The sequence below is a fragment of the Pseudophryne corroboree genome, chromosome 10 (assembly GCF_028390025.1).
Source record: "Pseudophryne corroboree isolate aPseCor3 chromosome 10, aPseCor3.hap2, whole genome shotgun sequence".
Classification (NCBI taxonomy): Eukaryota; Metazoa; Chordata; class Amphibia; order Anura; family Myobatrachidae; genus Pseudophryne; species Pseudophryne corroboree.
Window position 1 is genome coordinate 48,373,557 of NC_086453.1, and position 23,892 is coordinate 48,397,448.

At 46.8% G+C, this 23,892-nt stretch overlaps 1 protein-coding gene across 7 annotated transcripts in view; it reads right to left on the minus strand.

Moving 5' to 3' along the window:
• CIC (capicua transcriptional repressor) overlaps positions 1 to 23,892 on the minus strand; it is a 194,244-nt gene that overhangs the window by 20,988 nt on the left and 149,364 nt on the right. For 5 of the 7 annotated variants that reach the window (XM_063942347.1, XM_063942345.1, XM_063942346.1 and 2 more), the window contains exons 3-10: positions 6,168 to 6,317; positions 5,868 to 6,075; positions 5,061 to 5,190; positions 4,389 to 4,571; positions 3,987 to 4,152; positions 2,739 to 2,938; positions 313 to 541; positions 85 to 185 (exon numbers count right to left, since the gene is read on the minus strand). In XM_063942347.1, the coding sequence (XP_063798417.1) occupies positions 85 to 185; positions 313 to 541; positions 2,739 to 2,938; positions 3,987 to 4,152; positions 4,389 to 4,571; positions 5,061 to 5,190; positions 5,868 to 6,075; positions 6,168 to 6,317 (1,367 nt within the window). Of the gene's footprint in view, positions 1 to 84; positions 186 to 312; positions 542 to 2,738; positions 2,939 to 3,986; positions 4,153 to 4,388; positions 4,572 to 5,060; positions 5,191 to 5,867; positions 6,076 to 6,167; positions 6,318 to 13,190; positions 15,198 to 23,892 lie in introns of those variants that run through there. The other 2 variants (XM_063942349.1, XM_063942348.1) reach the window with 2 other exon arrangements.

Consider the following 23,892-nt stretch of genomic DNA (forward strand, 5'->3'; position numbering starts at 1 on the left):
AAAAAAATCAGGATGCGAGTATCCAGCAGTTGTTCATTCAAGGTCTAAACTACAGAACTCTGGGAAGACATTTCCGTAGCTCACCTTTCCCTCCACCTCGTCTCCCGATACGCCTTCACTGTCACTGTCAGTCACACGTTCCTTACATTTCAAGTCTATGTCTGCACAGCCAAATCCATCATCAGCTGGGGAGAAGGTACAGTAACAACCGTTGAAAACCAACAAGTACAAAAATAATCAGAGAGACACCAACAAGGGCTACGGAGAGATACTGAAGCCAGCATAGTCTTTTCGCTGTAAGTGTCCACTCACCAATGACGTCATCATCCCCCTCCTCTTCACAGATGACCATCCTCTCCTCATCGCTGGTCATGTCCTCACTGGCTGTGCGCTGTGAGCGGTAGGATCCGGGAAGAGGCGGACAAGCGCGGGAGCTTGGGCATGCAGGACTCTCACTGTGTGTAGGAACTGGGAAAGCTGAAGGATCTGGGCCACCGAATGCTGCCTTCTGATTGGGATATGGAGAACGACGTGAGCACATCTGTGAACAATCATCATTGTCACAGAATAGCACTACGGATAAGGATACGCTATCGGCTTAACTTACTAAACTCGTAATAAAGCTTACGAAACAGAAGAGAGAGTGCATCCAAGCGAGAGAAGGAAGCCAAATATAAAGAATATATCTGTACCAGTTATACATATGTGAGCTGAAATATAAACCAAACCCCCATGGACTTTAAATAAGAACACATCACTTTGTTAGGTTGGAGTCAGTTCTAAAGATAGAGATTCTTTATAGAATGATATTAATGGTAATTACATTAGATCAGCTCCAGATGACACCCTGCACTCAGCATTGATTGCCATTTATCTTGGACCACATAACATTGATCATTACACTTAGCTCAGGCACTGAAGGGCAACGTACATCCTCACCCTTTAATAGTACTGGGCTTTACCAATATATCTGTATGCTCTCCCAGTAGCAATTGCTGTAAGCAGTAATACAGGCACTGCAGTGTACTGTAATCTTCCTGCACTAACGCTCAGATTTACATTCATAATTGAAATTGCAGCCTGGTAATTTACGCACAGTAACAGGATGTGTGTGTGTGAGAATATATATATATATATATATATATATATATATATATTCCCAGAACAGTCCACACTCTGGCCTTATCCACATATGCTGGGGTGACTCCTCCAGATCCATCAGTGCCAATATACATTCAGTAAATAGGAGCATATATATATATATATATATATATATATATATATATATATATATATACACATTCAGTAAATAGGAGCACTCACCAGTCTTCATAATGTTTCTTATTTTTATTATTAGCAGCAAGACATCAGTCAAGGGGTGTAATCGACGTTTCGGTTCCAAATGATCTTGACAAAAGTTCCATTTGGAACCGAAACGTCGATTACACCCCTTGACTGATGTCTTGCTGCTAATAATAAAAATAAGAAACATTATGAAGACTGGTGAGTGCTCCTATTTACTGAATGTGTATATATATATACATATATATATATATATATATATATATATATATATATATATATATATATATATATATAGATAGATAGAGAGATGATAGATAGATAGATATATATATAATATAAAGTATATATAAATAGATAGAGCGAGAGAGAGAGAGAGATGATATATATATATATATATATATATATATAATATAAAGTATATAGAGAGAGAGAGAGAGAGAGAGAGAGAGAGAGAGAGAGAGAGAGAGAGAGAGAGAGAGAGAGATAGAGAGAGAGATATCTATATATCTGTGCAGGCAGTAATCTTGGATTAAGCCACAAACCTCACAGCTAAACCCTTTTGTTGTCTATTCACCACTTCCTGTATTGGTGTACTTACATACACAGCCTAGGACCAACTCCAGCACCATAGCTGCAGGTCTCAGACCGTAAGAGAAACATAAGGGCCCTGAGGCGGAGATGAACGCAAATCAGCGGAAGCGGCAGCTGTGCGTACACAGAAATAAATGCGTATGATGCTGGTAAGCAGAGTTCCCGCCTATTGCCCATCATTATTAGGGAGCACCTGAATCGGCATACACTTGATGAAAATGACCCAACCCTACGAAGGCCGCACTTGCATCAACACGCCCTCACTGAACTTTGTGTACTTGAACACAGCTACAGCCTGCACTGTTGCAAGTGGAGGTTAGACTGAAATGCATACAGCTGCATCTCCAATATTTGATTAGTCTTGGGGGGTAATTCTGAGTTGATTGCAGCAGCAAATTTGTTAGCAGTTGGGCAAAATCATGTGCACTGCAGGGGGGGGCAGATATAACATTTACAGAGAGAGTTAGATTTGGGTGGGTTATGTTGTTTCTGTGCAGGGTAAATACTGGCTGCTTCATTTTTACACTGCAATTTAGATTTCAGTTTGAACACACCACATCCAAATCTAACTCTCTCTGCACATGTTACATCTGCCCCCTCCCCCTGCAGTGTACATGGTTTTGCCCAACTGCTAACAAATTTGCTGCTGCGATCAAGTCTGAATTACCCCTTTGGTTCAGAAGCAATTCAGTGTGCAGGGACATGCAAGATACACTCTGCAAACTGGAGTACCTTTAACCCAGCATCGGGGCCCACAGCATCTCATTACATGACTATATTGTTCATAAACTAAGTTCTAATAACATGAATTAGAAATATGTGGCTTCTCAGTACAGAAATACCTGTTTCAGCTCCTGCAGGGCCTGGCTGTCCTCTCTGTGCTCTATGCTCTGCACAGCACTGTGGGAGAAAGCCCTGGGCCGGGTAAGTTGGGCAGTAGAATTGGAGGTAGGGGTCATGCGATCGCATGGAGGCAGACCAGATGAGGGGGCTCCATGTTTAGATTCCAAAAGCAGTCCAGAAGGGGCAATATCCGGGGGCCCTGTGTGAGAGCAGAGAAAGACTGAGATATACCTAAAACTTAACATGAACACCTTAAAACACAAAATAGTTTTATGCAAGACAGCTATTAACTGTCCCACATACAAATATGTATGTAACAGACCTTAGCAAACGGGAAAGATTTGTGGGCTGATTTTGAGTGTGGGGGCTTGTTTGCAGTGCAAGGGGGGAATACATTTATTGTGTTTGCATGCAGGGTAAATACCGGCTGCTTCTGCGTGTAGCCCACAAATGTTGGCCATCTTTATTCTTACACTGCAAGTTAGAGTTCAGTTTGGACACGCCCCTCTCACATCTAATCTCTCTGCACACGTCACATCTGCCCCACCTGCAGCGCAGCATGTTTTTCCCAAACTGCACAGTTACTTTTTGCTTTGTCTCCAATTCAGAACCAGCTTCTTAATGTTCTAGTAACATTTTCTATTGACTGCAACCAATGGTTCTGTTAAGAGTTCTGTTTGCCTAAAGAAAAGGACCTACAATGTCATTCCATGACATTATTACCCCTTTCACACCAAAGTCCAGGGTTCAAACTGGCACAGACCTCTTTCACACCGCAGTGCCGACCCCACACTGAACACGGGTGCAGTGGAATCTTCTCTAGGCGCTTGGATGACATCATCTCCAAGCGCCGGGGATCCAGCTCTCCCAATGCAGTGAACGGGACCTATGACCTGGATCAGATCGTTCACAAAGCCCTCTAACCCGGGTAGCTACAGGACCCAGGTTATTTTTTAAGGGATCCTAGCCACCTCATCCCTTTATTTCTGGACACATTAATTACACAGGCCCAGTGGCTGATTAAAACCAGGTGAAATGCAGTCTTGAAGTCAGCCAGCCACAGAACCTGTGTAATTAATGTGTCCAGAGAATTAAAGGGATGAGGTAGCAACCCTAGCCACGACCCAGGTTAGCCCAGATCAAACTGGTGGTGTAAAAAGGGATAAATCTCTCTCCTGGCATGATGAATACTATGCCAGAGTAGATGGGAAAAAAAAGAGGACAGAAGAGGCTGCAGATCTGCTCACCTCCTGCAGCAGCTGCGGTTCCGGTCTCGGACATGCTCCGCTCCCTCATCTCCTTGGGCACGCTCCAGGGACTCGGCATGACCTGCTTGACATCAGAGCTGGACTTTTTGCGGTCTTTGTTACACCATTTCCAGTCGGGGTGTGCTTTGAAGTGAGCTTCTTTCACCTGGAAAAAAAAAAAAAAAGGATACCAAATGTTAGCATCACATACAATCCCGCTGCACGCACACGGAAACACTTTCTCCATCATTATCCTGATAACTCTTCTTTTGTAAGCAGCGTAAATCAATGTCCCAATTCCTCAACATTACATTATATTCCATGAATATCCTGATGTATATCACCCATCTCCACCATTAGCCTCATCAGTATCTTGTTCCCCCAGCCATATAAGCGCAGTACCTGGAAGGCCAAGTCGTGGTACTTCTGTTTCTCCCTGGTCCCCAACGCATACCACCACTCGCCCAGGATCTTGCTGACTGTACGGTTGTCCTGATTCGGGTGACGCTGGTGTACCAGGGCTCGGTGGCGTTTACTGAATATCATGAAGGCGTTCATGGGCCGGCGAATATGATCCTTTTCCCGCTGCCCAGGAAAAAAGAAAAGAGTTTTTGTATACAGGGTACACAAGAAACTATTCTTCTCAATATAACCATATACGAATGTATACACTACTGGTCTAAACGCATGACTATCTCAAAAAGATTGGAGGAGAAGCGGATTAGTGGAGAATTTGATCATATCAACCAATCAGCTTATACTTGTTCTATAGAATATACAGTACTTGAAAAGATGATGCCTGAAAGCTGATTGGCGCTATGGGCAACCTCTCCACTCTTTTCACTGTTTGATACCTCAAACCCATAACTGAGACGATACATAGGGGGGGGAATTCAAATATTTGAAAAGTCGGTTGGGTGTCTGTTTTTTCCCGTCTATTAGATAGGAAAAAACAGACACAAAACTGACTTTTCAAACATTTGAATTCCCCCCATAGAATTAAATTAATGTGTATTATATAAACAGAGTCAATTTCTAGTATTAACTGAAGATTAATAGGATTTTCCACAATACCTTGTTGGGGCTACGCCCGTCCTTCTCGGAGGAGGAGTCCCGCTCCTTGGGCAGCGCACTGAGTGACTGAGTCCGACGCTTCCCAGAATGCACTTGGAGTGGACTCTCAGACGGTACAATAGAAAAGAATCTGCAGGAAGGAGAGCAGAGATCAGCGAGTTGGGGCAGGAGCACAAGACATCACAATTAAGAACAAAGGTTTTTCATTCGTGGGGATACCAAAGGCTTTGCTCAAAGTTTAATAAATAGGAGCGCTTTATGTAGGCGATACTGGGCCAGGAAATGAATGCCCTAATCCTGGACCCATAGGCTGTGACTGACAGAAACCCAGCCATAGGAACAGTCATTCCCCATCTCCCTCCTCTCCATACTGCAGTACATGTATCAATGTAATATGTATACACCAGCGGTACCCAAACATTCTGGAACTCTGGAAACACTGCACCCTAGTGTATCAACATTTTTCCCTGGCACCCCTAGGCTGAAAGTTCTTGATTGAGAAATGTATAAAAAATGACTACATGGTAAATGACTAAATGGTGCATTTGTCATCCTTAGGGCGAGTTATGTGGTGTGGACAGGGCTGCGCTTCTGTTTGTACATTGCAAGATTAGCAGCTACCAGCGCTGCTTTTGTCCAGGACACGGACCAGAAATAATCTTATACGGTCTTGGACCACCAACCTGTGGCACCTTTGCAAGTGCCCCATAGCACCCAGTTTGGGGACCACTGGTTAATAGTATAGTAGAGCAATGTGCCTTGTGTCACAAGAAGAGTGCACCGAGACTACAGTGTAATCACACTCACGCATCATCGTGGTCACTCTCTGTCTCGCTGTCGGCTCTCCGCTCCCCAGTGGCGCCCTTTGTTGTGCCCTCTTTGTGCTGAGACCGCCTTCCAGCCTCCTCGCTGGGTAGTGGGGGTGCTGCATCAGTGTGGGGAACTCTACATCGCTCATCCTCACTGCTTGGCACGGGCACAGCCTCGTGTGCAACTGATGCCGATTCAGGGGGCTCTGAGGTACGGGTGAAAAAAAAAAAAAGATGCGGAATGCTCACTAAACTAAACTCCAAACATCAGAGCAGAACTCAATGTAAACAGACCTACCTTTACCCTGGCTAGATACCCCAGGGTGATTAACAGGCTGCTGCCCTTCAGTGGGTTGGACGGAAGAATCTGGCTGGCTTGGAGCCAAGAAAGGGACCAAGGAGTGCCAAGGAAATACTGCAACAGACCTCGGTTCCACGTTGGTCCAAACTAAAGTAAAAACATAAAAAAGAGCATGCCATAAGTACATAAAAAGGTCTCGTTCACAATATTTTATTCTGTAATGATGTTACGTGGACCCTGAAATGTGTGTACAATGGAGCAAACGGCTTACAAGTTTCCATCTTTTGCCAAGAGTCCCTAGAAGGTGACTGATGCAAATGTCAGATTCTATATTGTAAGTAATAAATGATGAAATTGTTATTATTTGTGACATGCGCTTTAGTCCTGTCCGTCCTCCATCACCGATGTGCCCCTGCGCAACTCCAACTGTGTTGGGATGTATATACTCCATAGTCCCACTATATCGCTACCGCATACTATATTAGAGATCACACCGCCACCACTGTGCGTAAGCCAGCACACAGTGTGCAAACACCTGGCGCACCACAACACCCAGCATAACTCTAAAGCTCCTGGCATCATCCTGCTGTTATCCCTGTGTTATCCTGTTCCTGTTTTCTACCTCTGGATAAGTCACCTTGGCATGTGCACTAACCTCCATTTGTACACTGCTGCAACCTACCACCAGTGTCTGCCACTACAACGACCTTCAGCCTGACCTCCTGGCTCCTCCTCCCACACCGTGTGGGAAGGGACATCCTGACATCATGTGATGATCTGTGAGGAGCCATGGGTGCATGTACTGGCTGTGACTGCTACACCCCGCGGGAACCAACCAGTCGCCCACAGCACCAACTTATGTGATGGGCATAAAATTTAAGTGGGATGATGGGCAAGCACGGGTGATCCAGTGTCCAGAGGTGGGGGTGTGGGGGATGGCGACTCTTGCCCACTGTTCTGCTTAGCAAGCGGTGAACAGATGCCGTTCCCAGCATCTATTCATTGGAGTCAGGGACTGGGGTCATGCCTCTGGCAGCTCCCAGACTGCTGACCATGACCCCAGCATGATGACAAGGGGCGAGGCTTTTCCCAGGTGTGTGATGGGCAAAATTATATATATATTGTGATACTTGTAAATATATAGGGGCACAAAACTTGTAAACCAGTTTGAGAACCAATGTAGGAGGGTATTCCTTCCCCTGCACTTTCTCCTTCCATCTGTGGCTATCATGGTACAATGCTTTGATTCTTTAGAATGCACTTAAGCAGATCCAATGCTCATTCACAGGTATCTTTACGTGTCCCATGAAACGTAACCAACCATCTACTTAACAGATGCACTATGCCCAACTGTGTACTCTGAAAGTAGTCACTGTGGGTTACACCACACTGGAAAAAGTTCCACCAGGCACTCCGATTGTCCAGTACACCACCGGATTTAGAAATCATTCCGGAACCCTGATAGGCGCAGAGAGAGAGTTACATACACTGCACTAGAGTTAGACACCGCTGAGCCCCTTCTACTATGCACAGTCAGGAGGGGTAATTAGGCTATTAGTAACCCACGTGTGGCAATGAGGTTGGATATCCTGCTGCACAATGATATTGTGTGGAACAAGGAGCATACATCTCAGTGTAAGTACAGTCAGGAAAGACTGCCGTTGTCTTTGTTCCTGTTTTCTCAGACTTGGTGTGACCTTCCGTCCAGCCTCGGAGCGGTCACCGACACAATGGGCGAGGAGTGATGGGGGAGAGAGAGGAGAGAGACTGAGGACCTGTGAGGGAGACACTATAGTACAGGAAGGAGGAAAGCAATGAGAGGGATGGAGCAGGGGAGAGGGTTGTTGGCTGGCTGACAGTAACAATGGGGCACTTATGTGGCCAAAAGTGCAGGTTTTCGGGATCTCTTCACAAGGACAAGTGTTGTGAGTAACGGGCAGTCACTTTTTATGGGCAAATTAATTTGCAGATCTTGGTATTTCAAAGAAACACACAAATATGCTGGGGTAATTGATATACTGCAGTTTGTATTTGTATTCACGATGAAAGGAAATTCGAATTAAAACTTGAAATTGATTATAAAAAAAAACCCTGAAAACATTGAAATGTCCCCTGTGCTCCTCACTAAGGCGGATCTCCACAATGTCTGTAATGGGCATCACATGGGGGAGGTCTGGGATTCTTAAGTGTCTCGAAAACCATGCGCACAGTTTTGTGCAAGCCCCACCCCCAAAGCAGGAGGATCTGCCACTTTGACCATTTCAGGAACCATGGGATTCGTAGGGTGACAGGATTGAAAGAGCACAGAATAAGTGACTTTTTATTATTTGATCCTTCTCACCTAAGTGCACCTTACCCTACAAGCATTGGCGGCAGCGCCAATACACAGCCTATAAAGTCGCCAAGAACTTGTTTCCTCAATGAGGCACTAGTTACATGCAGTGGACCAATACGCTTTAGACACCACTGCAAAGCAGCTACAATCATGGCAGTGACGTGGTACCATATACAATGTAAGCCTGTGCCCATATACGCATGTGATGCCAGGACAGCGGCGGATGATACCACACACAGTTGAACACTGCGTTAAGACGGCTGTATCATTTTAAACCCACGGCACACAGCACCTCTCATTGCAAAGTATGTGGCTTGATAAATGGCAATGTACACTGCATGGTTTCAAGAAACATCTGAGAGAGGCATTTACCACATATATAAATGCCAAGACTATGTGGAGTCTGTACCTCACCACGCTGCCAAACCATGACAGCAGCACACACAAGCTGTCTGCTACCATCCAGTGCCAATACGCTGAGTGACATAACACACGAACCCTGAGTCAACAAAGCCCTAAGCCTGAACAAATCCTATGGCCACTACCAGAACACATACACAGCCAGACCACTGAAGTGCAATATGGCAACGTTAAGCGACCAACCTCAATTCTTTTAAATAGCAACGGTGTATTAAAACTTTATTTCTGGTGGATATCCCATTTATAGGGAGTGCTCTCTTACACATCATCATCTTATATCTAGAAGGTGCCAAAAAGGTTCCATGGTACCGTACAAGAGGTATAATTAATTTCAATGCTACAGCTATTGAGCCTCAAGGCTCAGAATACCTCCTCCAGCATCTGTCTCGTATGTTCAGCTGAAACTAGTAGTTCCACAACATTTGAAAAGCTATGTGCTGCACAGATTAGCTTAAAAATGTCAGAATGAAGACATACACACACACTCTTCACTGACGACATAGAGCTCCCCCTCCCCCTGTACTGAGGTTTCAATCTGGACCCATATATTTTCCTGACTATTCAAGTACTTCTAGCAACCCAATCTAAGGGGTGATGCTTGCCTTGAAGGAGACCTTTGTCATCCTAATGATCGCAGTATAGAAGTGACCGACGGAGATAAGACACTTATTGCCAGACTTAAGCTGATGTCCTGCAGGGTGACACTACAGTACAGGCATTGCTACAGCCCTTTATTCATTTAATATATTATATATATATATATATATATATATATATATATATATATATATATATATATATATATATATATATATATATATTAGACACCTTATGAGCTAGTCCGTATCAGTCACTAAACTTCCTTAGCAGGAAAACTTTATGGCCAAACACTATAGATATCTGATCTGCATTTGTACCATCGTGAAAGACTTCAGATTAGCGCCATCTAGTGGTCAGATGATCGTGAAAACATTTGTTCAGTGCTCTGAAAGTCAGAGGGGGGTATTCAACTAGGTCCGCTTTTTAGCCTAGGAAAAATTCAACAGGAGCTAAAAACATGTGGATTGGCGACTTCACATGTTTTCTCACCTGCGTCGATTTGGAGGCATTTTTCACAAAAGAAATAAGGTGAAAAGGCATTGGTGAAAATTTCTCTAAAAAACAGGCGAAAACAGCCCTCAATTGAATAGGCGGGGGGGGGGTGAATTCAATAGATCCGAGATTACTGGAGCTAATTGAATACACCACCATATGGTCTTAGGATCACCTTTTATTTATTTACATGAGGATTTTCACAGACCCCTCAATAAGCAAATGAAAAGGTCACTAGGTTGGTTTGCCAAATGTAAAGCTGCTTCACCAATGTACAAATGTACATCATCTTTACAATATGAAAAATTATATACACACAGGGAAGGCTGAACGATTCAAAGAAATGCCTCAGTGTATCTCTTAAGCTGGGTACACGTCTTTCAGCCTTGCAATTTGAAGCTGTGTACACACTATCCTATTGTTAGGTCGATAATTGGACACGTTTAAGAGCACCGATTATTGATAAGATACTTGCCGGGTCTACACATTTAAGAGCACCGATTATTGACAGAAAGTGGCTGGATCCAGGCGCGTACGAGCACAGATTATCAATTACAATATAATCAGGTTCATGCATGTACGAGCACCGATTAGTGATCAGGACGTTGTTGGGTCTATGCATGTACAAGCATCGATTATCAATTAGATCGGGTCAAATGTTTGGATCCCCCATTCTGCTTAAAAGATGCGAAAAACGTTGTGCTGTGTCCTTTTTGCCGATAGTTCATTACCTTTCTGCAGCTGCATAAGAAGATAATCTAAGCAGTGTGTGTAAGGATCCAATACTTTCATCCGATCCTTAGGACAGATTATTGCGTCAGCCAATAAACGGCTTCAAACGTTCCCTGCAAACTTCAGATCGTGGTGTTAGAATCTGGTGTGCTGCACACGCTATCCCATTCCCGAGCTCCCAATCCCGTTAAGGAGACCGGAAAAATACACACTAAGCTAGAAATTGCTCATCGTGTACAGTTGCACACCAATCCGATAATCGTTCTGTCAGATCGGACGATTTTCAGACCGGCACACACTAGAAGTGTGTGTACCAAGCTTAACTCATGATTCCAGAGAACATCAGATACTGTGCGTACACACTACACAATTGTTCCTTCTGCTCCGTACTATGGAGGTCATTCCGAGTTGATCGCTTGCTAGCAACTTTTTGCAGCGCTGCGATCAGGTTAAATCTCGGCAAAGCTGCGCATGCACCGCATTGCGCAGGCGCGTCGTACAGGTACAAAGAGGATCGGTGCTGGACGATGGATTTAACGAAGAATCCATTCGCACAGCCGATCGCAAGGAGATTGACAGAAAGAGGGCGTTTGTGGGTGTCAACTGACAGTTTTCTGGGAGTGTTTGGAAAAACGCAGGCGTGTCCAAGCGTTTGCAGGGCGAGTGTCTGACGTCAATTCCGTGACCAAAAAGGCTGAAGTGATCGCAGCAGCTGAGTAAGTTCAGAGCTACTCAGAAACTGCTAAAAACTTTTTTGTACCGCTCAGCTGCAAAAGCATTCGCACACTTGCAAAGCGAAAATACACTCCCCCATAGGCGGCGACTATCTGATCGCAGCGCTGCAAAAAGTTGCTAGCGAGCGAGCAACTCGGAATGACTGCCAATAATCTGTCCTAACGATTGGATGAACGTATTTCATCCTTACACACACACTGCTTTGATTATCTTCTTATGCAGCTGAAGAAAGGTGCATTTGCACCTTTTAAGCAGAATGGGGGAACCAAACATTTGACCCGATCTAATTGATAATCAATGCTTGTGAATGCATAAACCCGACAACGTCCTGATCACTAATTCAGTGCTCGTACATGTACGAACCTGACTATATTGTTTGTAATTGATAATCTGTGCTCGTACGCACCTGGATCCAGACAGTTTCTGTCAATAATCGGTGGTCGCGCGTGTGTAGACCCGGCAAGTTCTGATCAGTAATCGGTGCTCTTAAACGTGTAGACCTGGCAAGTTTCTAATCAATCTGTGGTAGCACGCGTGTAAACCAGGCCAGTATCTTATTAACAATCAGGGCTCAGACGGGTGGATAGCCGACAAGTTTCTGATCAATAATCGGTGCTCGTAGACGTGTAGACCTGGCAAGTTTCTAATCAATCTGTGGTAGCACGCGTGTAAACCAGGCCAGTATCTTATTAACAATCAGGGCTCAGACGGGTGGATAGCCGACAAGTTTCTGATCAATAATCGGTGCTCGTAGACGTGTAGACTCGACCAGTATCTTATTAATAATCGGTGGTCGCACACATGTAGACCCGGCAAGTTGTGATCAGTAATCGATGCTCTTAAACGTGTTGATCCGGCCAGTATCTTATCAATAATCTGTGATCATGTTTGCATAAGGCCACACAGTTGCCAAAGCGATAATTCGGTGCTCATACAGGCACACACTAACAATTATCCGGAAGATTATACAATTATCAAGCTTAACTCATTTATGGGCTGTACTGTCAATACTGGTTCCAACACCAAAACAACTTTACCCGTTTACCTGTAACTAAACAAGCCTTTAACACCCACTGCTTAAATAGCATATATTTTATACGGCCATTGTTCTAAATAGCTACAATCATACACCCAAACCTAGCAGATGTACCAAACTGTACTAACAAATGCTATACCGCACACCCTATGACCTTGCCCTACACACTGATCGGAGCTAGACAATACTGCAGAGCTACTGTATCACGTCAGGTCTATGTTCATGCTTTATCACCTGCACACACAGACAGCCTTGTGCAACTGCATAGTGATCCGTTTAGTACATACACTGTATACAGTGAGGCTGGGCTGCTGGCTCTGCCCCCCTGTTGGTGCACGACTTCATTAAATCATTTACAACCAGGGGCTGGGCCAGAGAGGGGAGTAGAAAGTGGCAGGGAGCTGCGGGGGAGGCTGGTGCATTCACCAAGTCCTCCCACTCACTCCCTCTGCAAAAACATAAAATACACATCTACACACTACCACTGCTTCTCTGACCCAGATCTACCTAGGGTGTACACAGACATAGCATAAGGCACCATAGGCCACTACCCTCTGCCGTGTAGCATTGGCAGCAGTCCCCAGTTATGGAATGTGCCTGGTTTCCAGTAGTAAATAGCAGGAGGCGATGGCGGGCACTGGTAGTAAACAGTATGGTAGAGATCACTAACCGAACATGCTGAGGCAGCGGGGAGGGGGTGGCCGCTCTGATGAGTACATGCTGAGTACAGGTAGGTCACGATGCCCTGTGAGATGCCAGGATGCCCATGTCACACAGGTCTAAATCACAGGAAAGGAGGAGGCATGCAGTCAATGTCTTGGCAGAGTCCGCACTCTCTGGGTCACACAAACAAGCAGATATGCTGGCAGAGCCCGGTGTGCCCTCTCACAAGGAGCCACGAGGGGCAGAGCAGGAAAACAATAACAAATGCTTGTAAGAGCTGGCAGGGACGGGAGAGTGTACTGCCACCTTCACATGACAGCACCACACTGCAGGCACTGGGCATCCCCGCAGCAGTCTCTGTGCCCCCCGGTCTGCCCTGACAGGTAACTGACTTGTAGGGAGGGGGGCTCAGTAGGAAGAGGTCTTCATGTGCAGACTGGCAGTCTCAGCAGCTAGGTGGGGTGTCACTGCTTCCAGGTCCTCTCAGTACTGCCTTTGCTTCCAGCCTGGCCTGACAGGTAGGGGACTGGTAGGGGTGCAGGCTCTCTCAGCAGTTGGGAAGGGGGCGCTCTGTGCTTCCGGGCTGTCTCAACAGGTTGGGGGTGTCACTGAGATCCCAGGCTGTCTTGGGAGGTGTCTCTCCTCTTTCAGGCTATCCCTGCAGTTATGGAAAGTCTCTCTGCTCCCAGTCTTCCTCAGCAGGTACTAAGGTGTCTTTCTGATCCCAGGCTTCCTCAGCAGGCACTGGGTGTCTCAGCAGGTACTGGGGTGTCTCTCTGCTCCCAGGTTGTCTCAGAAGGCACTAGGGGTTTCTCTGTTCTCCCAGGCTATCTCAGCAGGTACCGGGGTGTCTCTCTGCTCCCAGGTTGTCTCAGAAGGCACTAGGGGTTTCTCTGTTCTCCCAGGCTATCTCAGCAGGTACCGGGCTGTCTCTCTGCTCCCAGGCTGTCTCAGCAGGTACTGGGGTGTCTCTCTGCTCCCAGGCTTCCTCAGCAGGCACTGGGTGTCTCAGCAGGTACTGGGGTGTCTCTCTGCTCCCAGGTTGTCTCAGAAGGCACTAGGGGTTTCTCTGTTCTCCCAGGCTATCTCAGCAGGTACCGGGCTGTCTCTCTGCTCCCAGGCTGTCTCAGCAGGTACCGGGGTGTCTCTCTGCTCCCAGGCTGTCTCAGCAGGTACCGGGGTGTCTCTCTGCTCCCAGGCTGTCTCAGCAGGTACCGGGGTGTCTCGATACTGGGGTGTCTCTCTGCTCCCAGGCTGTCTCAGCAGGTACCGGGGTGTCTCTCTGCTCCCAGGCTGTCTCAGCAGGTACCGGGGTGTCTCTCTGCTCCCAGGCTGTCTCAGCAGGTACCGGGGTGTCTCGATACTGGGGTGTCTCTCTGCTCCCAGGCTGTCTCAGCAGGTACCGGGGTGTCTCTCTGCTCCCAGGCTGTCTCAGCAGGTACCGGGGTGTCTCGATACTGGGGTGTCTCTCTGCTCCCAGGCTGTCTCAGCAGGTACTGGGGTGTCTCTCTGCTCCCAGGCTGTCTCAGCAGGTACTGGGGTGTCTCTCTGCTCCCAGGCTGTCTCAGCAGGTAACGGGGTGTCTCTCTGCTCCCAGGCTGTCTCAGCAAGTATTGGGGTGTCACTCTGCTCCCAGGCTGTCTCAGCAGTTACTGTGGTGTCTCTCTGCTCCCAGGTGGTCTCAGCAGGTACTGGGGTGTCTCTCTGCTCCCAGGCTGTCTCAGCAGGTACTGAGGGTGTCCTCAGCAGTCAGGGGCTGCCTATGTGGAGATGGATGTGGGCTGCTCCTGCGCAGACAGGATGAGTATCACACACACAGGAATCCCCGCTCCGTGCCGCAGCCTCTGAGAGTGAGTGGGGTCTCTGTGCGGCCCCCCTCCTCCCTCACCGCTCCCGGCTCTGTGGGTGTGTGCTGGGCCCCTCTCTCCCTTTCCTGTGGCCTGTGACAGGGTATCAGGCACCATTCACTCGCTCTCTCTCCCCCTCTGAGCTGGGAGCAATAGCGGGAGGAGGAGTGTGGGGGGGGGGGGGGGGGGGGGGGGGAGACGGGAGGGAAACCTCTCCACCCCCCCACACACGCATGCCCATTTACCGCTCTGCGTTCCCATTGGCCGCCCGGGCCGTGTCATTCACATGCAAATCAGTCCTCTCACCCGCTCTGCCCGCTCATTGGCTGGCAGAGGAATGTCAGTCATATGCAAATGACAGGCTACGTTCTCAGACAGCGGTGATTGGTCGGGACGCGCCCCCCCACCGCACATTACGCTAATGAGCTGACGTCACATCACTGAGGGGCGGGGATTGGTGAGGGCTGGCTGTGGCCGGGTCAGATTGCAGAGCAGTGACTGGAGGCAGGGAGGAGGGGAGCCCCCAGTATTGCTGTGACACAGGGCAGGGGGAGGGGTGCACACTCTGTCCTGCCACAACCTCCTCTCAGCACTCAGCTATCACTCAGGCAGAGGGGGGGGGGGGGGTGAGATGAGCTCACAGGCCTGGGGTCTGCACACTGCAATCACTGCCTTACATATCCGTCTAGATTGCAAGCTCTGTGGGCCAAAAGAGCTATGAAAAGGAAGCTCCGGGAAAGCATACTGGTGCATAACCCCGGGAGGTGACCTTTCCCCAGCATTACAGAAGCTACAACTCCAAGTATGCTCCCTGGGTGACAGGGGTTGCTGGAAGTTGTAGTGCCACCACCGATTCTCCTTGTGTAAGAGCTTAGAGAGCCAAACTGCACACTCCTCAGGGAGCACTACTAGCAACAGCAGTGTCATTCCCACACACCGGTGCTGTGTAATGTGATCCCTCTGCTTACAATCTGCAGGAAGAGGAGGAAAGGGGGGGGGGGGGGAGAGTGTGTGTGTACATACAGTATAGCCAGCCATAAACTGTACATTGCACACTGCTGGTGTACCTGTGGCAGGGCCTCCCACACCATATAGCACACTTTTCAGCTTGCATACTGAATTTAACCAAATAATAGGATCACTTATTTTATATATATATATATATATATATATATATATATATATGTGCCAATAGAGGAATGGGCGCACTTGGGTTGTTTTTCCACCCAATATTCAACGGGGAAAAACAGCAGTCTCCCTGAGATATTTACTCCTAATTTGTGAGCATAAAACCACATTTAACATGTTCCATGTAAAATTTATTACAACATAAAAGCAATGATACTATACCGTTTTGTATCTCTTCTTGCAGATAACACCATATAGTACAGAGGACCAGTTGAAATAACTTTGATAGATTCCTCCTTCTCCTTTGACAATTCGGAGATTTGATGTTTATGAACAAATAACCCGACGCGTTTCGTCTTACTCTAAGACTTCATCAGGGGTATGTCTCTAGTGCTTGATAAATACTGTTAGTGCATCAATAAAATGGCAATTACGTATTCTGGATACTTGAAAAAACCACACACCGGTGGGGTACACAGGTGAAAGTTAGATTAAGCCTTATGGTTAAGTGCTTGAATAACAAGTTCAAACGCATAGGCCTGAACGCAAGTTCAAATAGGTATGTGACCTTATGATTCAGGGATTTGGATAACAAGTTCAAATACACAGGTCTACCACAATTTCATATGCGTGTGTAACCTTGCCAGCAGCTACAATAGCTTCAAGTCACAACCAGTGTAATCAAGCTATTGTAGCTGCTGGCAAGGTTACACACGCATATGAAATTGTGGTAGACCTGTGTATTTGAACTTGTTATCCAAATCCCTGAATCATAAGGTCACATACCTATTTGAACTTGCGTTCAGGCCTATGCGTTTGAACTTGTTATTCAAGCACTTAACCATAAGGCTTAATCTAACTTTCACCTGTGTACCCCACCGGTGTGTGGTTTTTTCAAGTATCCAGAATACGTAATTGCCATTTTATTGATGCACTAACAGTATTTATCAAGCACTAGAGACATACCCCTGATGAAGTCTTAGAGTAAGACGAAACGCGTCGGGTTATTTGTTCATAAACATCAAATCTCCGAATTGTCAAAGGAGAAGGAGGAATCTATCAAAGTTATTTCAACTGGTCCTCTGTACTATATGGTGTTATCTGCAAGAAGAGATACTATACCGTTTTGTATCATTGCTTTTATGTTGTAATAAATTTTACATGGAACATGTTAAATGTGGTTTTATGCTCACAAATTAGGAGTAAATATCTTAGGGAGACTGCTGTTTTTCCCCGTTGAATATTGGGTGGAAAAACAACCCAAGTGCGCCCATTCCTCTATTGGCACATATTTGTATCTTTTTAGTCCCTCCTAACAAGGGACTTAGTGGAATTTGGCAGCCTTAACCCAATCCTTTCTCACTTTCTGTTTAATAGCGCAAAAGGGAGAGTATCTGTTTTATATATATATATATATATATATGTTTAGGGAACATATAAAGGAAATGTACATTGTTGCGCATTAACTATAATAATAATAATAATAATTTTATTTATATAGCGCTTTTCTCCAATAGGACTCCAGGAGCTTTGCAGAGCCCACACACACATAATACTGGGGTGAGGCAGCGTTTTTGGGTCACCGTTCCAGGGACTATCCTCCAAGAGAGGCAGGATCCAGGCCAGGCAGCCATTTCAGGCACACTACATCCTGTAGGGTTATGGGCAGGATAGGCAAATGCCAGGTAGAGATGATTGATAATAGGGAGGAAACACAGAATGCTAGGCAACATACACAATTGTCGCAAAATCAATCGAACCACGCATTATTCATCTTACACAAGACAGTACCAGGCAAGGAGGCCATCTTGGGTGTACTTCCTGAGTTACAATGAGTGCGATAATCAAAACATGGAAATAAGAGGTAGAAGGGGTATAAATGAGACATCCTGAAACATATACCCCTTTCACACTGCAAAAATAACCCGGTATCGACCTGGCATATTGCCGGGTCAACGTGGGTCAGTGTGCGATGTGAAAGGGGCCTTGGAGAATTCCCGTGTCGCCTGACCCGGTAATTCAACCCAAGTAATAAGAAGGGTTATTCCCGGGTTGAATACCGGGTCACTGGCAGTGTAAACGGGTTCCCGGGCCGATGTGACCAGGGACCCGTTTACTACATAGGGAGAGGCGGTGCGGAGATGAGCTCATCTACCAGCGCTGCCTTCACCCCCGCTGCCGGCTCCGCCCCCCACTGCTATGACAACCGACCCGGCATATTACTGGCTCCAATGCTGGATCACACCCGGGAAGGATCCAATTCCCGGGTGGGATCCGGCATTGGGATGTGAAAGGGGTAATATTAGTAAATTTGTAGTTATAATGGTGTAGATAGTGAGGCGTGAGACCGCCCTGATTGAACGCATCACTGTGAAAACAGTTACTGGTACGTGATCCGAAATCAGACATCTGGTTATATAAAAAGGGAGATGCCTGCTAAAGATCCAGTGGCATTATATCAGGTATGTTACAGTATTGTGTCAGGTGGTTAGCCATTTTCCTGCTGACCACACTAAGGCGCTAATTGTCCCGCCAGGGGCTATCCTATTACCCCCGATAAGCCATTACGAGCAGTGGCTTATCGGGGTTAGCTGAAGCTGCTGCGGGTGCCGGCTCCTGACAGCACCCGGTGCAGCGCTGCTCCTCCGGTCACATGGCTGCTCCCCCATCATGTGACCGCTGCTGGGGACGGAGGAGAGGGGGGATGTGGTCACGGCGCTGCCCCCGCTTCTCTGCCGGGGGTCACCACACCGAGGACAGCTTCCGGATGCCTGCAGTCCCAGCCTGCTGCTGCTGCAGTGGGCATGGGACGCTGCAGGTTGTCCCGCTCATGGGGGATTGTGTTGCGCCTCGCTCGGTAGAAACAGCCTGCGAAAAAGGGGCTGTTTCTACCGAAAACACACAGGTTTCACTGAACCTGTGTGTTTTCGGGAGAAAGGGCATTTTTTTTTTTTTTTTTTTTACAGGCGATCAATCTGGATAGCCTGTAAAAAAAAGCATCGATGAAACATTGGGAAAAATCGTGAAAAACATACATTTTTCGCACCCGATGTTTTCCCGGGCCTAATAGGATATCCCCCTAAGAGTCGTAAATGGTCCATCCATTTTGGCCCCAGTGACAAACACCCATTGCTGCTGCCCGGCCAATGTGGGGTGGCTTTTAGGCGGCTGCAAAAGAAGTTTTGATTCAGTGTAGGGGGCACATATTTATTTGCATGACATACAGTTCTCATACCTATAAGAAAGGCCTGTCTGTCAGTATACAGAACCGTCCTACACCATCTTATACTTTACGTTCAGAGAAGAGTAACGGGAGAGGGAAGCGGAGTGCGTGTGTAGGCTGCGTGCAGTACCGCATGTTAAATATCTATTGCAGATGCTTGGCGCCAGGTAGGGATGGCCATCGGTGGGTTATCCATCGATGGTTACCATCGGTTGATAACCTCGATGGTGAGCAACCATCTGTAAGGGAACCATCAATGGTTTTGCCCATCGATGGCTCAAATTACTTTTATTATTGAGGTAGTCACGGGCCAATCAGAGCCCGGGGGTGTGGCTTCATGGGTGTCTGAGGGCGGTGTCCCTGACACCCTAGAGAAAATATAAAAAAAAATATTTGATAGCTCTTTACCTTCAATGGCGGTAAACCCTCTGGTTCTCCCCCGTCGATGGTAAAAGTAGTTACCATCGGTCATAGACCATCGATGATTTTGAATCATCGATGGTCGATGGCCATCCCTAGTGCCAGGTACAGGAAGACTGCTTCTGAACCCCTCCGCGAGAGAGAGAGAGAGAGAGAGAGAGAGAGAGAGAGAGAGAGAGAGGAGAGAGAGAGAGAGAGAGAGAGAGAGAGAGAGAGAGAGAGAGAGTGTGTGTGTGTGTGTGTGTGTGTGTGTGTGTGTGTGTGTGTGTGTGTGTGGATACATTATGTGAAGTCATAGCCATCTATTCACATTACTTAATTGATATTTGTGATTGGACTGCGGTAATTAAGATTCTCATTTGATTTTTAATGGGTAATATGTTTGTATTGAGCTGAATTTAATTAGTCCTTCTCTACTGTGTCTATTTAATTGTATTGTACATTTAAAATGCGGCTTATGAAAGTATGAATAGCGCAGTTTTAACTGTATTCCGTTTTATGTATATGACACTTTGTTACAGTACTATATTGCGCACAAACTGGGTAACGTGACTATCATTTACTACTAGCGCTGCCATGTCTGATCTCTAATCCGTCGTATACCATTACCGAGATGCTACCCTTTCCTCCTGGCACTTCTGGTACTGCTGCAGAACCGGGCTCATCTTGAGCCCACAGAAAACACTGAATATCTCTTTGGGCAAATTTTACACCAGCACTTGTGATGTAATGTGCGCCCAAATCTACAGAGTGATTATCTAGACTAGAGCAATATGACGACCACCAAGCAGCTTATCCAGGTAAGTATACACACTTACCGATCAGCTGCTCAACGTGTCGGTCAGGACACCCAGCTGGGCAGGTGTTTGAATTTGCCCGCCCAGCTGTGAAGTCAGCCCCCTGCAGCAAGTGTATGGGTGGTCAGCGGACCGCCTGTATACAGAGCCAGGCGCACCAATATATATCTGAAGATGCTGCACAGCTGACATGATATGTTCGTGAACGACGTTCAAAGACATATTGGGGAGACACACCCACCGACGGGTTCTCCATATATCAGACACGGTGTACCAAGCTTAATAGAGCTTGCAGTGTATGTACTAAATCGCAAATCTGTATAATAAAGGTTCCAATACGAGCATCCGTGGTTATTCCTCCCACCACTTCCGTTATGCTGAATCCGCGACTTTGTACATAGGCAGCGCCAATTCCCTTACAACAAAAGTCACAACCTAGTGTCTCGGGTACACTGAGAGCGGCTTTGTATGTGGCTACAGGAACTATGCAATATTTGGGGAAAAGTAGACTACTGTATGTCGGAGTGTCTTAGCCGCGCCGTATAGATGCTCAGTATAAGGACATATCTGCAGCCCTTCGCACAAGGTCCAATTCTTGGGGCAAGAGATCCCCCGGAAATTATTTCACTATGGGCCTAATTCAAGGTTGATTGCAAAACAACTTTTTCCTCTAATGAGCAAAATCATGTGCACTGCAGGTGGGGCAGATATAACATGTGCAGAGAGAGTTAGCTTTGGGTGGAGTGTGTTCAAACTGAAATCTAAATTGCAGTGTAAAAATAAAGGAGCCAGTATTTACCCTGCACAGAAACAATATAACCCACCCAAATCTAACTCTCTCTGCACACGTTATATCTGCCCCACCTGCAGTGCACATGGTTTTGCCCATTAGAGGAAAATGTTGTTTTGCAATCAACCTTGAATTAGGTCCTATGCTCTGACACGGAGCAAGCGCAGTGCGAAAAACAGCATGATCCGTCCGCAAAATGGGCTGAACCATTGTTTCATATTAAGAAAGGGATTGCTGACCCATATGATGAATTACGGGATCTAGGCAGTTGCCAGGGATGGGTTACTGCTGAAAAACAAACCATTATAGCTCCGTGACTCATTATGACACTGCCTATCTTTCCCACTCACCTCTCTGAGACATGACTGATTATGAAGAAGACTTCGCTGTGTTCGCCACAGCGGTCAGACACCATGGGAGACGCAAATTGGGCGCAATTTACATTGCTAAAAAATCTGCACGCAAAGCCAGAGTATTCTTGCCCTTATGCAGCCAGCGTTCCCTCTGCGTTTAAGATTTGTTACTCTGTGCAAGGGATGGATATGCGCCTGCTTTGGGCCAGAAACACTACAGACCCTTACGCCCAAGTTTCAGACAGTTTCCCTTATGTGTAACAAACACATTTCTTCATTTTAAATGCTACAACCTACCCATGCTCCAGAAACTCCGCCATCTTATGTATGCAAGATAAACAAACATTTGAGAAACACATGATAGATGGCAGAAGCATTAGGCTGTGCCCAGCAGATGAATGAAGTATCAAATCAGTGTCAGTGTGGTGTTCATAACCAGCCAATCACAAGCACTGTTTATGACAGAGCACCTCTGTCCCACCCATTTGGTCGTAAGCTGCCAGAGACAGTCCTAAATGGCAACCAGTTGTAAACCCGTATATACGTATTCGATCACAGTTTCAGCATGAGCAGAGCAAACTAGCAGACTATAGTAGTACTCACTCTACATCATCCCCCACGTGTGCTGTAACTCATAGGGATGGCCCATGTGACACACTCCACCTCTAGGCGACATGTGGGACAACCTGCGACACACTCCCCCTCTTGGGGACACGGCCTACGGGACACAATCCCCCTCTAGGTGATATGTGGGGATGGCCTTCGTGACACACTCTCCCTCTTGGTGACATGTGGGGACGGCCTACGGGACACATCCCTCTTGGAAACTTCTGGGTACCTCCTGTGTGACACACTCCCCCTCTAGGTGACGTGGGGACGGCATGTGCGACACTCTCCCTTTTAGGTGACATGTGGGGATGGCCTTCGTGACACACACTCCCTCTTGGTGACATGTGGGGACGACCTACGGGACACATTATCCCTCTTGGCAAATTGTGGGGACGTCCTGTGTGGCACACTTTCCCACTTGGTGACGTGGGGATGACCTGTGTGACATAGGGCCTATCCCATAGATTGTAAGCTTGCGAGCAGGTCCCTCCTAACCTCTATGACTGTTTTTTTTTTACCCAGTTTTGTCTTCTAATTGTGTCCAGTTGTAAAGCGCAAAGGAATTTGCTGCGCTATATAAGAAACTGTTAATAAATAAGGAGATTTGTGGTAGACTTACCATAATTAAATCTCTTTCTGCGAGTTCCACTGAGTTCCACAGGGAATACATCGGGTTGTAGAGTTAGATCTTGATCTAGAGGCACCAACAGGCTAAAGCTTTGACTGTTCCCAGGATGCATTGCATGGCCTCCTCTATAACCCCACCTCTGGACACTCGAGCTCAGTTTCGTTAACCAGTCCAATGCAGTAGCAGGTAAAAAAGAAGGCAGATGTTAGTCACCTAGAACAACAGTCTCACGAGAGGAGAAGGTACCAGCCATACAAACCCAAAGAAGCTAAGTGCTTCAGGGTGGGCGCCCTGTGGAACCCAGTGTACCTCGCAGAAAAAGATTTAACTATGGTAAGTCTACCATAAATCTCCTTTTCTGCAGCGGGGTACACGTTGTTCCACAGGGAATATATCGGGGATGTCCTAAAGCAGTTCCTCATGGGAGTGGGACGCACCGTAGCGGGGCACAAGAACCAGGCGTCCAAAGGAAGCATCCTGGAAGGGGGAAGTATCAAAGGCATAAAACCTAATGAACGTGTTCACTGAGGACCATGTAGCCGCCTTGCACAATTGTTCGGCGAGCCGCCCAAGAAGGTCCAACAGACCGAGTAGAATCGGCTTTGATAGCAGCAGGAGCTGGAAGGCCAGCCTGTGCATATGCTTGTGCAATCACCATTCTAATCCCTCTGGCCAAAAGTTGCTTATTCGCAGGCCAGCCACGTTTGTGAAAACCAAAAAGTACAAAAAGGGTATCAGACCTCCTGAGAGAGGAAGTCCTCTCCACGTAAATACAGAGAGCCCGTACCACATCCAAAGACCACTCCTTGCATGACAAACCAGAGGAGATAAAGGCCGTAACCACAATCTCTTGGTTAAGACGGAAAGATGACACCACCTTAGGTAAATGGCCCTCATTCCGAGTTGTTCGCTCG